Source organism: Nematostella vectensis, chromosome 10 (genome assembly GCF_932526225.1).
Source record: "Nematostella vectensis chromosome 10, jaNemVect1.1, whole genome shotgun sequence".
NCBI classification, from domain to species: Eukaryota; Metazoa; Cnidaria; class Anthozoa; order Actiniaria; family Edwardsiidae; genus Nematostella; species Nematostella vectensis.
In genome coordinates, this window is record NC_064043.1 from 2,434,667 (window position 1) to 2,451,890 (window position 17,224).

General features: G+C 39.7%; 1 protein-coding gene across 2 annotated transcripts; it reads right to left on the minus strand.

Annotated features, from left to right (window-relative positions):
* Nucleotides 1–6,789: 6,789 nt before the first annotated feature.
* On the minus strand, nucleotides 6,790–17,191 carry LOC5516505 (telomeric repeat-binding factor 2-interacting protein 1). 2 transcript variants are annotated; one of them, XR_007314034.1, is made up of 9 exons: nucleotides 17,030–17,191; nucleotides 16,671–16,723; nucleotides 16,193–16,300; nucleotides 13,808–13,888; nucleotides 13,246–13,372; nucleotides 12,950–13,070; nucleotides 12,038–12,630; nucleotides 10,421–11,520; nucleotides 6,790–9,224 (listed from the first exon to the last, which is right to left on the minus strand). XR_007314034.1 is itself a non-coding variant. In XM_001636464.3 (8 exons), exons 1-8 carry the CDS (start codon nucleotides 17,165–17,167, stop codon nucleotides 10,792–10,794), a joined length of 1,950 nt encoding a protein of 649 aa, XP_001636514.2. In that variant the 5' UTR covers nucleotides 17,168–17,191; the 3' UTR covers nucleotides 9,768–10,791. The 2 variants fall into 2 exon arrangements, 1 of the variants encoding a protein (XP_001636514.2); XM_001636464.3 differs by lacking the exon at nucleotides 6,790–9,224 and having other exon boundaries at nucleotides 9,768–11,520.
* Nucleotides 17,192–17,224: the final 33 nt, after the last annotated feature.

Sequence of the window (17,224 nt, forward strand, 5' to 3'; positions counted from 1 at the left end):
AATGTAAAATTAAATTGTGTTCATATTGAGGATTTATCATTTGTGTAATTCTGATTTTAATACTTTATTGGTATCATATTCCTATATGCACTAGGTGGTGGTCTTTCTCTTGTAAAAAACGGGAAAATAATTTGAAAACTAGTCGATCGTTGAGCATCTCATATGTGTTATTCGGTTGCACGCCATGCAGGACTTCTAAGTAAGAACCTTATCTTTCTCACGTACTACACGCGTATCCTTTGCCATTAGCCGTCACCACACACGTGGTATTCGTGCTGCAGTATGCATCACTGCATGTGGTCAGCGGCTTGACGACAGCGTAGTAAGCGCCTGGGTAAGGCGTCAAGTCATGTGGGTAGGACAAGTGGGAGTCTGAGTTCAGCTCGCAGCTCGATCTATTAAGAACAGTTTTGTAAAATCTAATTTTGTAAAGTTTAATTGATCAGTGGAACGAATCATGCGAGTAATTCATAATTGATAACCCTACAGTCCGTGTGAATTACCTATCCCCCGGTGAGTGAGATTTTTAAGCCCGTAACATCAGTGCCTATTTTTGAAATAAAAACGTTTAGGTATACAGCAGTTAATTCCTACTATTGTTATTTGTGACTGGGGGAGTGGGGGATAGGATATCAAAATCGGTGGCCATGGTAACAAGAGGCTTCACACCGATATGCTGCTAGCAGGCTAGAGGGCGAGATAATGAGCTAGAGGGTTAGATTTCGCCTAGAGACAAAGATTTGTAAACTTACAATTTGAAATTGATGGTCCAACAGGCGCTGTCTTTCGTACAGGCTTCGAAACAAAATAGTATCGTTTCCGTGCTAACAGTTCTGATCACGTGACCTTGTAAGATGTAGTTTCTTACATCATATAGGGCAGGCGAATTGCAATCATCCTGAGCATTGAGATGTTGCCATAGCAACATAATGGCAGATAAGATGCATAGAAGAGTCTTCATTATAGCCGACCTGTGCAAGAAAATCATATAGTGGTTCTACACATCTTTTATTTATGAATTTACATCAAACTTAGGGCGTTAGCAATCATCACGCTTACTCAAGCTGGCTACGTTCAAGGCTCTAAGGAATAAACTTGTAAGCAGAAATTTTCTGAGAAGTAAAGAAGGCGAAAGCTAGAGCAAGGAAAAAGGGAAGACTTGAATAAACCTTCTTTCTAATGAGGAAAAAGTTTATTTCGAAAGTTTCTGAGACTGTGTTAGCACGTGCAGCATATCGCTCCATCCTATATATTGTGCATATTCATAATTTGTTTGTCGAAAGCAAAATATTCTGCTTTTCACCCATGGCCAGCCCTAAGAATGGACTGTTGCTAGATTTTATCACTAATGTAGCGTTTGTGTTACCCTGGTTCCAGAGCCTCGAGCGTCTCTTTACTTCGTGGTCAGCGACGTCTCAACCTCGCTGGCCACTAAATAGAGAGACGCCCGAGGTTCTGGAACCAGGGTACGTTTGTGTTTGTTTTGTCGAATATTGTAAAGTGTAGTGTGCTAGTAATTTGGGACCTCGAGTCCGTAAATTATTGATCATGGCTAGATTATTCACTTAATCATACTTTTTTGTTTATTATTATCTAAAAAGAAACAAAATAAGAAATAAAATAACGAAAAGAAAACACAAAATCACGAGCGCTACCCTTTAATAGCTTGAATACCGTTAGAACGATTTGTGACCCTAGGTTAAATAATTGACACCGATAATTAGTAGAACAGGTTCCACTTACTAGATATTCTTATCAAAAATAGGATAAATGAAATAAATTTGGTATAGTCATTTCAAAGGTCGACTCACCTCACCTCTCGTCCATATGACATTTTCAACCTTGCCGGGCCGGGCCCGTGGGACAGAAAAAGACAAGCGTATAGCCCGGAAGGAATTATGGATTTTTTGGATCCTATTCTGATTGAGTTATCGATGTGATCCTGTCATTCAGTGCTTAGTGGATAATATATTATTAATTTAATTTTCTGATTGTTAAAATTGAAAGCAGCGCTTGTTTTTTCTACTTTTGTCCATGACGGATTCAAGTTTCTTATTCATTGGTTCAAATTGCACCATATGCAGCTAGCAAACTGTAGTTTTGTTTTGGACATTTTCACGTTTTATATGCTAAGTACTAGGACTATCACGTTAATGACCCGTTGACATAAGGTACCATTTTAACTAATAATAAATGCATAAGGCAAAGCCCGGCAAGACACGGGAGTCTTTGAATCATTGAATGACCATGGAAACACAAATGTGAGTAGAATAAAGTTAAATTTACCTTAGACTGTGTGTTTATTTTAGCGACTTATCATGTATTTGTATTTCTTTTCAGTTCGCAGTGACGGATCCAGGGGTGGTGACGGGGGTGACATGTCACCCCCCTTTTGGGCGAAAAAAGCGTTTAAACATAAAAAGATAAATCATTGCAAATTGTTATAGCCGAATTGGATTTATCGCGATGCTATTCACTGGACGAAAACCAGACAATGTTCGTGACAGAAAGCCAGGACACTGCACTAGACGAAACAAGGCATGCATTTTGAATCAGAATGTTCTGACTGGCGGAACAGAAAAGCACTTTTCAACATTTTTTAACCCTTAAAGATAGCACATTGGGTGTGATCGAAGCAATTTCTAATCCTAAGCTCTAAAATCACTGTGAGACCCCCTAATAGATAGCAAAAGCGTAAGAATTTATAGCAGTTGGCTGAACTGAATGCCCTAAAAGATGTGGCGATCACCATATCGTCTACTTTTATGGAGAGCCCTTCCCCCTACCACTTGCTTGACGGAGCGCAACCGGAAAATTCATGCTATCACATAGTAGAGTGGATTAGCAAACTGAAGCTGCGAGGAGCTTATCAACATGCGTTACTGGCAACAGCGATACAAGAATTCCTGGCAAAAAATGAGATTAACCAACTGCCGCGGGCATAGGCATATGAGTTCATAAATGGGCTCGAAGAAGGTTATGTGGGAATAGCTAAGTCAGAACCAGACGCCGATTATCAAGGATGCTACCTTCATTCACTGAATATAGTCGTTTGCTACCGCCTGCATTAGCTTTCCAAGTTTTTTGACAACTCGCCGGCGCAGAAATCCTTTAAAATTGTGTTGTGATTGATGCACTTGCACCTGAAAATAGAAAGTGCAAACTGGAAGATTTTTTGCAAAATTTGCTGGGTTGCACGATAGGATACGTAATAGTGTCGAGCGACAGAATGTAGGTCTGTAGGCGTTTTATTGCAGCGCAACCATGGCGGATGGCGTTATCTTCTTCTAAGTGGTCCCCCAGTAGAGTCCGTAGTAAGAGGAGCTGTTATGCTTTTGGTTCTCTACTAATTCAGAACTTCAATAAGTTACGTGATTTTCACAAACAGGGAAAATAAATGTATTCTCGAAATTTTATAGAAGATTTTGTAACATGAAATATATATTCCTTAAAATCTGAAAAAAAAAATTGAGACAGCCTGTCAAAAAAGACACCCCCTCTTTCTAAATCCTAGATCCGCCACTGGTTCGACTATTTTTCATATTAAAGTACGAAAAATCCAGTACGGTCTTTGCAAAATAAATAATTGATTTAAATTTTCAATTGTCGAAACAAGTGTTAGCACCTGCACCATATCGCTTCATGCTATATATTATGCATTCATAATTTGTTTGTCAAAAGAAAAAAATATACTGTTCTGCAGCCAGGCAGTTGATATACTGTTGATATATTTTATCACCAATGTACCGTTTGTAATCAGTGGACAGTCCCGGCAATTCTACTTTTTAATTAAAATACCAAAATGCTTCGTCAAAAGTGTGTATCGACTTTTCACCTTCGGGCCAGGGTCGTAGCAGGCCTCGAAATATTTTTTTTTTTTTGGGGGGGGAGGGGGAACTTGACCGAAACATTAGGAAAATGTAAAGGTAATACATATAGGCCGCACATTTGGGAGAATGATGACGAGTGGGTACATACGAAGCACATATAGATACATCTGAGTCAAATTATCAGACTCGCTCCAACGGCTCAATCCTGCAGGTCATGCAAAACGTTAATCCAGACCTGTGACTCTCTTCGCGCTCTACATTCTGGCTCGCGTGAAATAGCCAGAATGTCGAGCGCGAAGAGAGTCCCAGGTCTGGACTAGCAAAACGTCGGAATGATACTGTCAGAATGAGAAATCCAGTACGCCATTATGCACCCCCTATAAGGGAGCGGTCATTTATTACTGAGGGGGGAGGGCAAATATGTAGGGGGGGCTTTTTGGGGGGGGCTATCATAAGAGGGGGGGTCACATTTTGGGGGCTATCATAAGAGGGGGGGTCACATTTTGGGGGCTATCATAAGAGGGGGGTCACATTTTGGGGGCTATCATAAGAGGGGGGGTCACATTTTTTGGGCGCCGAATTTAAGTCTGGTTTTAATATAATACTGAGCAAGAGAGTCATCGTTCAAATTTAAATTTTACTCAGTTCACAATGTTTCCTACTATTGTATACCTAGTTCCATATTGTTCAGGTTCCAATCCTGTCTTTATATAAATAAATTTTGAGGATCCCCCTCATGGTTGACAGACACTGCCCGTTCTGATCAGTTGAACAAAACGAATACTTTAAAATGTTGCGAAACCTAGAATGTCTTTGTTAATGTCTTCGACGACGTAGTCATTATCTAGCGACACCGGTATTTGTTGTATTCGTCTGTGCCATGTGAAGATTCGTACTTAAATTAAATAGGACAAAATTGCCATGCTAGCTGATCTATATTTTAGTTAAGCTTACATTAAGTTACAAAAACGTAGGAAGAAACCACCGGACAGCCTCTATCTGCTGGTGTGCGTCGGACCTTGTGGTCTGCGTCGACAGTTGATTAATTAATAAAACCTTTAAAAGAAAAAGTCGACAACAACGCAGATTTATGCAAATTTTGCTTGGATTTGAGGGGGGGGGGGCAAAATTTGTGAGCCCAGGGTTTTGCAAAATTGACGGCCCACCCCCCCCCCCCATCCCAACACCAGTAATTAATAACCGCTCCATTATGGATACAAGCTACACTGCGATCAAAATGAAAAGCTTTCCAATGCTTGGGTGCACATTTTATGCTTTTAACGATGGCTGTAGTTCAAAAATTGTCAAGTTGTTTTCTATGCAAAAAAAAAAAAAAAAAACAGTTGTAACAGGGCCGCAGCAGGCCTCGAAATATTAGAGGGGGCACAATACAGAAACATTAAGAAAATATTGGGGGGGGGGGGGGGAGACACGCCCCTACTACTATGACTATTTTTAGGTAGTAGTAACCCTAAAATTGTAGTTTTCGGATCGAACTTGAAAAATCTGTCAAATTTGATATATCTTTGATGTGAACACATTATGAAGCAAATCAATATTATTTTGGTAAGCTGTGGGCAAGTACCGAACAGCTTCCCAAAGGTATGTGCTCTGAGTTACTCGACATTTCTGAGTTGCACCCTCCCACTTTCTTTTATCACCCTGGAAATGTAGCACCACTCACTCTTAGGAATTATATAGGTCCTCAGGGAAGTGAGGAAATTCTTGCCAAGTATTCTTTTTTTCTGGCTTTCATGCTTTTTAAAATTTACCAAAAACAGCTTGCCACCGCACCGGAAACGGGTAGTCAAAACCACGGGTTTGGCTTCTGGACTGTATAAGCTTTCACAGGTCGTACTGGTTTAGAAAAATACATTTCTCTAAGGTGTAGCTTTTTATTTAAAAAAATAACCTACTACCTGCCTACTACTAGTATAAACACTAGAATTCCCCAGCAGAGCGAAAGTGGCCAGAAGTAAATCAACGTGTGTGTTATCCCATCAAAACTGTCCTGATAAAAATGGAAAACAACATGCTGATAGACATGACACATATCCCTATTCAGTTTTGCATTTCATTGGCATTGAACGGATTACTGCGACGTGGAATATGCACCCAATCGAAAACTCCGTAAGTGCGGGTGGGTGTTATTTTCTTGTAATTTTTTGCTTTGTTTTAACTTTACGAGAACCCTTAACTCAAATAACCTCTATAACCCCCCAACACAAAATTCCCGGCCGTTTGAACCCCCCCCCCCCCCGGAATCTCCAATCCCCTCCAAGGGGGTATGGGTATTTTCTGGAACTACACATTCCGATGTTGTACGTGGAAACGGTGATCTTTTTCAGGAAGCCGTTGTCTCATTTATTGAGATAACTTATCTTTATTTTTGTAAAGTACTGTAAACGAAAAGAAAGGCATGGGCATTCAGAATGGTCTCCGTCAGATGCTATATATAGATACGGGCATTCCGAATGGTCTCCGACAGATGCTATATATAGACAAGGGCATTCTGAATGGTCTCCGTCAGATGCTATATATAGATACGGGCATTCCGAATGGTCTCCGACAGATGCTATATATAGATACGGGCATTCCGAATGGTCTCCGTCAGATGCTATATATAGATACGGGCATTCCGAATGGTCTCCGACAGATGCTATATATAGATACGGGCATCCCGAATGGTCTCCGTCAGATGCTATATATAGATACGGGCATTCCGAATGGTCTCCGTCAGATGCTATATATAGATACGGGAATTCCGAATGGTCTCCGTCAGATGCTATATAAAGATACGGGCATTCTGAATGGTCTCCGTCAGATGCTATATATAGATACGGGCATCCCGAATGGTCTCCGACAGATGCTATATATAGATACGGGCCTTCCGAATGGTCTCCGACAGATGCTATATATAGATACAATAACCTAATTAGGATGAAATTGACATCTTCTATTTTTCTAAGCGCTCTGATTAGTTTATTTTATGTGTTTGATTAGAGTTTTTTTACAATATCAAGTTGTAAATTTCTTAAACAAGTGTTCTACTGAAGTTCAAGAATGCCTAATACTTTCTTGTATTTTAAATTATGGGTAACACAAAAACCAACTGACTTCGGAAAGAAAAGCTGGCACCTGTTAAGGATGGGATCAGGCAGCATCCTCGTCATCATCCCCAGCGTTTTAGGCATCAGGCCCCAAATATACCTAGCAGTGTTATTCTTTTCTAGAGCTGTGGCCGATGTAGACAGCGTTAGAGGCATCAGGCCCCAAATACATCTAGCAGTGTTATTCTTTTCTAGAGCTGTGGCCGATGTAGACAGCGTTTGAGGCATCAGGCCCCAAATATATCTAGCAGTGTTATTCTTTTCTAGAGCTGTGGCCGATGTAGACAGCGTTTTAGGCATCAGGCCCCAAATATATCTAGCAGTGTTATTCTTTTCTAGAGCTGTGGCCGATGTAGACAGCGTTTTAGGCATCAGGCCCCAAATATACCTAGCAGTGTTATTCTTTTCTAGAGCTGTGGCCGATGTAGACAGCGTTTTAGGCATCAGGCCCCAAATATATCTAGCAGTGTTATTCTTTTCTAGAGCTGTGGCCGATGTAGACAGCGTTTTAGGCATCAGGCCCCAAATACATCTAGCAGTGTTATTCTTTTCTAGAGCTGTGGCCGATGTAGACAGCGTTTTAGGCATCAGGCCCCAAATATATCTAGCAGTGTTATTCTTTTCTAGAGCTGTGGCCGATGTAGACAGCGTTTTAGGCATCAGGCCCCAAATATATCTAGCAGTGTTATTCTTTTCTAGAGCTGTGGCCGATGTAGACAGCGTTTTAGGCATCAGGCCCCAAATATACCTAGCAGTGTTATTCTTTTCTAGAGCTGTGGCCGATGTAGACAGCGTTTTAGGCATCAGGCCCCAAATATATCTAGCAGTGTTATTCTTTTCTAGAGCTGTGGCCGATGTAGACAGCGTTTTAGGCATCAGGCCCCAAATATATCTAGCAGTGTTATTCTTTTCTAGAGCTGTGGCCGATGTAGACAGCGTTTTAGGCATCAGGCCCCAAATATACCTAGCAGTGTTATTCTTTTCTAGAGCTGTGGCCGATGTAGACAGCGTTTTAGGCATCAGGCCCCAAATATATCTAGCAGTGTTATTCTTTTCTAGAGCTGTGGCCGATGTAGACAGCGTTTTAGGCATCAGGCCCCAAATATACCTAGCAGTGTTATTCTTTTCTAGAGCTGTGGCCGATGTAGACAGCGTTTTAGGCATCAGGCCCCAAATACATCTAGCAGTGTTATTCTTTTCTAGAGCTGTGGCCGATGTAGACAGCGTTTTAGGCATCAGGCCCCAAATATACCTAGCAGTGTTATTCTTTTCTAGAGCTGTGGCCGATGTAGACAGCGTTTTAGGCATCAGGCCCCAAATATATCTAGCAGTGTTATTCTTTTCTAGAGCTGTGGCCGATGTAGACAGCGTTTTAGGCATCAGGCCCCAAATATACCTAGCAGTGTTATTCTTTTCTAGAGCTGTGGCCGATGTAGACAGCGTTTGAGGCATCAGGCCCCAAATATATCTAGCAGTGTTATTCTTTTCTAGAGCTGTGGCCGATGTAGACAGCGTTTTAGGCATCAGGCCCCAAATATACCTAGCAGTGTTATTCTTTTCTAGAGGTGTGGCCGATGTAGACAGCGTTTTAGGCATCAGGCCCCAAATATATCTAGCAGTGTTATTCTTTTCTAGAGCTGTGGCCGATGTAGACAGCGTTTTAGGCATCAGGCCCCAAATATATCTAGCAGTGTTATTCTTTTCTAGAGCTGTGGCCGATGTAGACAGCGTTTGAGGCATCAGGCCCCAAATATATCTAGCAGTGTTATTCTTTTCTAGAGCTGTGGCCGATGTAGACAGCGTTTTAGGCATCAGGCCCCAAATATACCTAGCAGTGTTATTCTTTTCTAGAGGTGTGGCCGATGTAGACAGCGTTTTAGGCATCAGGCCCCAAATATATCTAGCAGTGTTATTCTTTTCTAGAGCTGTGGCCGATGTAGACAGCATAATTTAAGGGCCACGGACACGAAGACCACACCCAGGCACGTGCTTGATCTCGTCCCCTTTTCCCAGTCTCTTATTCGCTTATTACGCTGGCCAATATTAAGAAGATGTAGTCTAATGCTGAAATTGATACTTGTTTTAGAGGCTCGAGCTTCACTCGTTTACTGTCACGCCGGTCTTGGCTCTTGGCTACGGGGAACGATGCGCGGCTCTTTGAGAGTGCGTGAGTGAAGCTTGGAGTTCGAGCCTCTGGTACCCAGTGTACAATTTAGAAAAATACTTGGAAAAACTCTTATTTCATTACAGTCTAGTATTAGAACACTGTTAGAACACTAAGTATGTGGTCCCTACATCCGCTAATCGAGCATGCTTTACGAAGTCCTCATTAGCAACCTAGCGAAAAACAACTGACGAAGGTCTCTTCATTAAGAGTCCGAAACCGGTCTTTTAAACGCTATAACCGCCCGCCGATTTTTCATCAAACGATGACATCGGAAGGCACCTTAGACGAGATGAGCGAGCCCTCTCTCAGAAAAAGCCAGATTTAGCCAAAGTGCACTTTGAATTCTACGAGTTACAGTGGCGATTCTCGGCAGCCTCAAATCTTCCTGTTTGATTTTAAGAAATCTATTAAAACAGGAGTGAGCTGTACTGCAGATATGTCCTAAATAACTCTAAGAAACTTTACATGCACAAAGAAAGCGCTTATGTCAGGTCGAGCAACGCTCCTATAGACGTGAAACATTAAAGAACGACAAATTCCACCACAAAGACATATAATATGTCACCTAAAGTTTTTGTCACCTCATAAACCACGTCTAGCGTATATCGTCCTCCGTAGATCCATTTCTGCGGCATGTAACGCTCAAGCAAAAGTGTAATCTCAAAGACACTACGCACTTTATTTACTTCATCAGAAGTCTATAAAAGGGCGAAAGATTCATTGATTTAAATATCTTTGATGTCCATAGCGTACTGAAACTTTTCAGTACACGCATTCTCTCCTCTTGCCACCCTCTTAGTTATAAGAAGGGTTTGTGTCTAGGAAGATGGCCTAGGTCCGTTGAGAACAAATTCCTCACTTGCCACCTTCTAAGCCGAAATCCGCAACTTATTCTAGATACGGTTACGCGATTTCACAACATACATAACGGCGAGTGTTGAAATCACGGACAGGCAAAATGCGTTTTGAGGCAAACATGGCATCTAATAAACGAATCTAAACATTTTGTCATGAGGTTCCACCCGGCTAAACAGAATCTTCTGAAGATTATTATAAAAAACTGGCAACTTATCACGGATCTCAGCCTCATACGGCTAGAATCTTTAATGAACCTATAGTCTCTTATAGAAAGGAGAAACCGCTTATAGACTTTTAAGTCAGAGCCACAATCTCCCATAAAGGACTAGGTATCAAAGCAGATTTATTTACAATTGTGGCGGGTGTGGCTGTTGGCAATATTACACAACAAATACTTGGAAAAACTCTTATTTCATTACAGTCTAGTATTAGAACACTGTTAGAACACTAAGTATGTGGTCCCTACAATATTTTTTATGGCATCAATAACAAATAGTGTGTATCGCTTGTTCACCAAAACATTCAAAACACGAAGATCCTGAATGGATCGGCCGGTGTTTCATAAAAATATTCACAATTAAAATATATGAGTAAAGTTTAATGCTTGTCGCCTAGTGCGAAAAGCACAAGCCATCATTGCAGGCTCATAACTGAGTAAGAAATGTTGACTGTTTTGGTCAGCAATGCTGGAGCTGTTTACAAGGGCGTGGCTAAACCTAGTGTCTTTAGCCTGGTCTTCCAGCGTGCTGGAATGTCAGTAGTACAACAAAAGGGTCTTTATAAAAATATAAACTTATAATATTATAAAATTATTATATTATGTCTGCTAACCTATCACCGTCTTGTTTCCGTGTCTTCTTTTACGTAACTGTGGAGCCTCGTATGGCTCACGTACCCTCTTGCTTGGCCTCAAGGCGTGGCTTGTCGAACCGCTTTTCTTAGGTGACAGTATAGCTACGTTAGTCTTACTCTTTCTCTTGGGTGAGTTAGTGGCTTCGTGGTTATCACTCTCTTCGCTTGATTTACTTCCTTTCTTTGGTGACTGGAAAGCTTTGATAACATTTCTTCCTTTTCTGGGCGACTTAACATCTTCGCTGACAATTTTTCCTTTGCAAGGTGAGTGGATATCTTCGTTATCATTTCTTCCTTTCCAAGGCGACTTGATAGCTTTGTTAGAGCTTTCACTTATTTTTGCCGATTGTGTAGCTTCCTTGTCTTTACCCGCCTTTTCACGTGACCGTAAAGCTTTGTTGGACTGACCGCCTCCACAGGGTGCTTGCGTGGCCTCGATAGTACTCACTTTACTACTTACTTCGTCTCTTTTACTTTTTATTGGTGACTGTAAAGCCTCGTTGGTCTTAATCATTCTCTTGGATGGGTGGGAAGCTTCGTTGGTCTTACCCGCTTTTTCTTCACTCGACTGGAGAACTTCTTCAGGATCACTCGCTCCTTTACATGACTGTAAAGCATGACTGGCCTCACTCACTGATCCACTTGCTTTACGAAGGGCGTTGACCACCTCTACTCTTGAAACGTTGTGCTTACGCCGAAGATCCTACGAGAACAACAACAAGTATGATCCCCAAGCGCTCACTCGACCTAGCGGGAAACTTGACCCCACGAGAGCGCCTACTGCGTGTATTATTATTATTACGGACTGGGGACCCGAGAGCGCCTAATGCGTGTATTATTATTACGGACTGGGGACCCGAGAGCGCCTACTGCGTGTATTATTATTACGGACTGGGGACCCGAGAGCGCCTAATGCGTGTATTATTATTACGGACTGGGGACCCGAAAGGACAGACTGGCTTGCAGGCTAATACCTTAGTTTATTTCTGTGACGTTTCACCGTTATACTGATCATATGGGATTTTATCAAAACAAGCCACACGTTATTTGGTATTTAAAAGGCCTGTTTTAACTAGCGGAGGAGATGGAGAAGGCAGCAAATGGAGGTGCTCACACACATGATAAAATCTGCGTGAAGAAAAAGGAAAAGGAACAGGAAATCGGGAAAGGAAGAGGACGGTAGCCCGTGTTGCTTTAGAAATGATTATTAACCTCCTTACCTCTATTTGCTGAAGCTTATTGAAGATCATGTTAATCGTGTCGGCAAATTCAGTTTCATCCTTCAAGTTAATCACTTCATTATGATCAACATTAGCTCCGCCTTCATCGCCATCATCTTCAAGACTGTCATCTTCATCATCCACAGCGGCAGCGTCAGGGGCTGCACCTTGATCAGCATCATCATCCCTTTCCACGGAGGCCTGCTTCTTTTTATTAGGAGATGCATCGCCGAGCCCCTTGCGATATTTGGTTTGCTGCATAATTTTCCTCTTTTGAGCAGATGAAGTGTGGTTAGTGTGTCCTCCATCATTGTAACTGTCATTACCACTGCTATAGCAGTCACTATCTGACTTCGAATGTTCTGTTGTGTCAAAAAATCGAGGTCTGTTCTTTCGTGGAGTCTGTCTAATCATTTTCTCATCATCAGTAGAATTAGCGATGGTGTTGGTACGCTTTCCGACTTCTTTCTTCACTTGAGGTTCACTGCCCGAATCAACATCACTAGAGTTTTCACTAGAGACCAAGTACGATTTTACCTGCGTGGCACACACCCGAGCGGACAGACGCTTTGGACGAGTCGAAGAAGAAAGGGCTGAAATTAAGAGGAAAATAAATTATAAATAAAACAGGATATATTATACTATAATCGTGAAATAAATCACACTTCTTTAGAACTTGAAAGGCTTTCTCAAGATAATTAACATAAAATACAAAAATTCAAATTCACCAGAGTGAGAAAGAATGCTTCAGTGTACAGAATATCAGAATAAAAAAGGAAAATACACAAACAGGTCGATAGGAGGGGTGGTTTTTGCACCTTGCATTTTAGTGATCTTACCGGTTTTTTGCTTTCCACACCATCAGGTCAAGGCGTGGTGATTTTTTTACACCCTGCATCTTAGTATTCATACCTGGTTTCTTTGCCTTGGTCACAAACAGGTCAAGGCGCTTTGGTTTCTTCACCCTGCTGACTACTGGCCTGAGGATCTTCCTGTACCGGCATTGCATTGATTGCCATGAGTGACCTGTCACCTAGTTGAAATAATTTAATCACTTTACAGATGATTTTGTTATATTTCTATGTAGTAAAGTATAACCTTTACACCTAGTAAGAGCCAGATCTTTGGTTAATAACAAATTGTGCAGTCCTCAACAACCCTGTAAACACCTTCATGTCTTCTTGAATGCACAGTAAACAAGATGATACCTTTTCTCTCTCCATTTGTTTCCAGAGAACATTGCCCCCAACAGGGATGCCAGGGCAGGCATACTGCTTCACATAGTCCAAGATGGCTTGGTCCTCCTCATACGTGTATTTTGCTCTCCCACCAGTCCTAGAAAGGAGTTGTACTCAATTCCATATTGTACTCTTTAGTTTTTGCAGTTTGGTGACAAATATATTTTCTTATATACTGTAACTTATTTAACATGTGTATACAGCATGTATTTATAAAATATCTACATATACAAATCAAAAACAAATTAGAGCCAAACAAAAAATAGTTTGAATAAGTTTCTAAAATTTTACTGCCAGGGTTTACTCAGAAGGATCATAGCCAGGGGGGGGTCTTAGCCAGGGGGGGTCTTAGAGCCTATAGCCCCTCATTTCGAGATGGAAAATTTGAGAGAATATTAAAGAAAGAGGGAAAAAATAATTCCTCTACAAATATGCTTTTTACCTAAAAGTGACCAAATTCCTGATTGATCTATAAAACAAAGCCAAACTGTTTAATGTACAGCAATATTTATAGTTAAGTTGCAGTACTTACGTTGATTTTACTATGTTTGTAGAATTTGATGACGAAACAGCACCTAGTTTACTTTTCCCTGCTTTTTCAGTTGCTCTGGCCCTGAAAAGAACAAATCAAATGAAGTATAAAAGGCTCAGCTCCCAAGATGATCCTTAAGTGCACAAAAAGCACAAACCTTCGAATGTTCCAATTTAAGATAAACCATCATATATTGGCTATGAATGATTTTCTCCATAAAGCTAAAATAAAAGCTACTAAAAAATGCCAGTGTTAAGAGAGGCACACTTTAGAACACGTTTTCGTCACATGCACAAACACTAGCAGTTTCTGGCAAGCTTTCTCAGCATGGTGGGAAATGTTTATGAAGATAAATTTGAATTTAATTATTTATGGCATACTCTTGCACTCCAGTAACAGCAAAATACTAAATCTTGCTTTATTGATTGCAAAATTTCACATCCTATTTTTAGTTTTAGGTTTAATGAATTAGGTTTTTGGGGTATAATATTTGTATCCTATTTTCAGTTTTAGGTTTTATGAATTAGGTTTTTGTGGTATAATATTTGTATCGTAAGCAAATTACCAGTTTTTTCTTAAATGCATTTCTCCAAACTTCTTCAGGTTAATCTCAGCCAGAGATTCTGAAATCAAGCTGAGACACAAGCTGCTGGCTAAGAGGCATGACCCAGGGCAGGATGTACATATAAGGCATTGGTATTTAATGTAGGTCACCAAAAATAAACACATATAAAGTAACAAAAAGTAAGATAATATTTTCATGGAAAAATTGTTCTAAAAAATGAACCAGAGTTATAAAAGTAAAAAAAAAAACTAGTTTTTTTCCAAGTTAGCCTGACAGGTTCTTGTATAATGTGTGGTTAGTGACATTTTGACTATTATAAATAGTCTCTTGCTATTACAATGACTCATGGTAAAGTAATTGAGGTAGTATTAATCATGAAAAACAAAAACAGGTCTCCTATATGATCCCTTTAGATCATATTTAAAACTATTTAGAAATCAATTTTCCTATTTCAACCTATTTCAAATATAGGCTAAATAGATGCTTTATAAAAAGGATTCTAATTTGATAATTTTAGGTTAACAGACTGTTTATTCTAGGTTCTTATATGTAGTTCTTAACTGTATAATAAAATAATGTACTCAGAAGTTGTTTAAATATGTTGGAGTGCTTTTAATTGACCCTTAGCAAAGTTACATTTTAAAGCACAAGAGAGAAGGTAAAATATATTTTTTCCAATATTTGAATTGCTTACTTTAAAACTTACGCAAGAATAAGAAAATGATAAAGCCCTATATTTGCAAGTTAAGTAAAGTAATTTTAAAGAAGTAAAAGGAATTGGTACAGTACAGGTAGGGAATGAGTACTTTTACCTCAAATCCACTATAATAGTGTGATTTGCTGATATACTTAATGTATAGGAATTTGATATGTATTTGTTTATTGTTTTAAATTTTGAAGAGAATAAAATAGCACCCAGTTTTTTGTGAGGAACTTTAATTGATCCTCATTTTAAAATAAATATGACCTTCCTTCACACCTGAAAGCCTTCTCTGTTAATCAAAGCATAAATTTATTTTGCTTATCAGTTGTCTATCAAGTATAGTTTAGTTAATGATATCCTTAGTAATGTCAATAAATACTTTTTTTACCTAGAACAAAAAAAATTTGTTCTAGGTATTCCCTAGGAGGATTGGGAGGACACTTTTAAGGTACTAGCACCGGCTACTTTTGGGGTATTTTGGGCTTGTTTTAAAATTGAACTGCCATGGAATTGATCAAAACTGACTACAGATATAGAAAGAATAGATACTAAAGATCAGTTTGGAAAAGGGTGGTTGATGAGATTGACAGCTGAAGGTGTTAATTGAATTAAATAGTGTGTGTCCTTTTTTCACTATATTTGCATTTTTTACCTACGCTTTTGATAATAAAAAGAATTTTTTTTAGCAATATTCAATTACTATGATAAAACAAAGAATCGAGTGGGAGTTTTTTTAACAATTTTTTTGGCGGAGAAAATAGAGCAATTAAAAAAAATTTAAAATATCAGAAAATATTAGAAAAATAGATGCTTATCCAAAACCACTTGAGTAGGATTTTTTTTAATTGCACGCCATCATTTTTTGCCGGTGCAAGTACCTTAATAATAATTGCAGTATTTATAGAACATGCAATCTTTATATGTTTTACATATGGTGCCGTTTTTGTGGGTGGTGGAACATGATGCATAATGAAAGTGCAGGGAAGGGGGGTTCTAGACAAGTTTATGCTGAAAAAAGTCATGCTGGCTCCGCTTTTAGGCAGTGCCTAAATCTATATATTATAAATGCAGACAATCAAAAAGCTTGGTCTACCTGTGGTTACAAGTGTCTACTCACTGGTATGGTTTGATGTTCAGCAATTCATTCTTGTGGATACAGTCATTAATATACTCAGAAGATGTATATCCATCAAGCAACGGCTTATCCTTTGAAGACTCTTGAAGCCTGTAAAATGGTTTTTAAAATATCAAAACACTACAGACTAAGTAAGTATAACAGATTATCTGGCTGCATTTGTTACAAAGGCTAAGGGTGTCAAACCTCTCAGTGATGTAATTCCAAGGGGAATACCAATAAGCCACGGGTACTCCCTTAGATCAGGGCTGCAGCGCCCTCAAATGCCCAAAGGGCGCACAAATAGATTCAACAATCTTGCCACTGTGCGATATGCATAATGCTATTAATGTTATAAGAGTGTTTTCTGACCGCCACTGTAATTCAGTGTACATACTGCAAAGTTGATAATAAACGATCGTTATTATTATTATCATTATTATTATAAATACAGAGAGCAAATTCACACAGATATACTCACAATATTGTGTCAACTCCAGGAGTTATTTTGCTGCTTACTATGCCTCCACGAACCTAGCACAACAATATGGATGGATGTAAATTGTATTAGAACGATCTAGTGCTTTAGCTTGTGTCGACGTTCTTTGTTGAATCTTTCTCGTGATTCGTCTTGTTTTCGCGTTGTTTACGTTAAACTTCAACATTCCTTGTGCACAGCAAGTATAATACAATATTCGACACGCAAAACCAAGCGAACAGCAATGATCTAGAGGGTTAAGTGGAAGCAAGAAAGTAATGTCCAATGCAACGGAAAATTGACAACACATTGATGGCTGTTGAGGTAAAGCTTGTTTTTATATCAGTTTCCCAAGTGATTACCTCGATCAAAGTTTTGAGGCGTTTTTTGAGAGGGCCAGGAGTGATGTAGAATAGGATCGGTGATCCATCTTCATCGTTCAAAAACAAGCAGCTATTTTCAAACTCTTCGTTCTGGATGTCGCTTAGGCTCGCCGCCATTTTTTGAAACACAAAGCATGCTGGGATAGGTTACACGCACAGGAAACCCATTCAGAG

Excerpts from the sequence above, each read along its gene's own strand:
- LOC5516505 (XM_001636464.3), bottom strand. The coding sequence starts at position 17,167 with ATGGCGGCGAGCCTAAGCGACATCCAGAACGAAGAGTTTGAAAATAGC. Across the intron at positions 13,373-13,807 it reads ACAAACATAGTAAAATCAAC|GACTGGTGGGAGAGCAAAAT; the intron begins GTAAGTACTGCA and ends ACTCCTTTCTAG. Across the intron at positions 11,521-12,037 it reads ATAAGCTTCAGCAAATAGAG|GATCTTCGGCGTAAGCACAA; the intron begins GTAAGGAGGTTA and ends TTGTTCTCGTAG.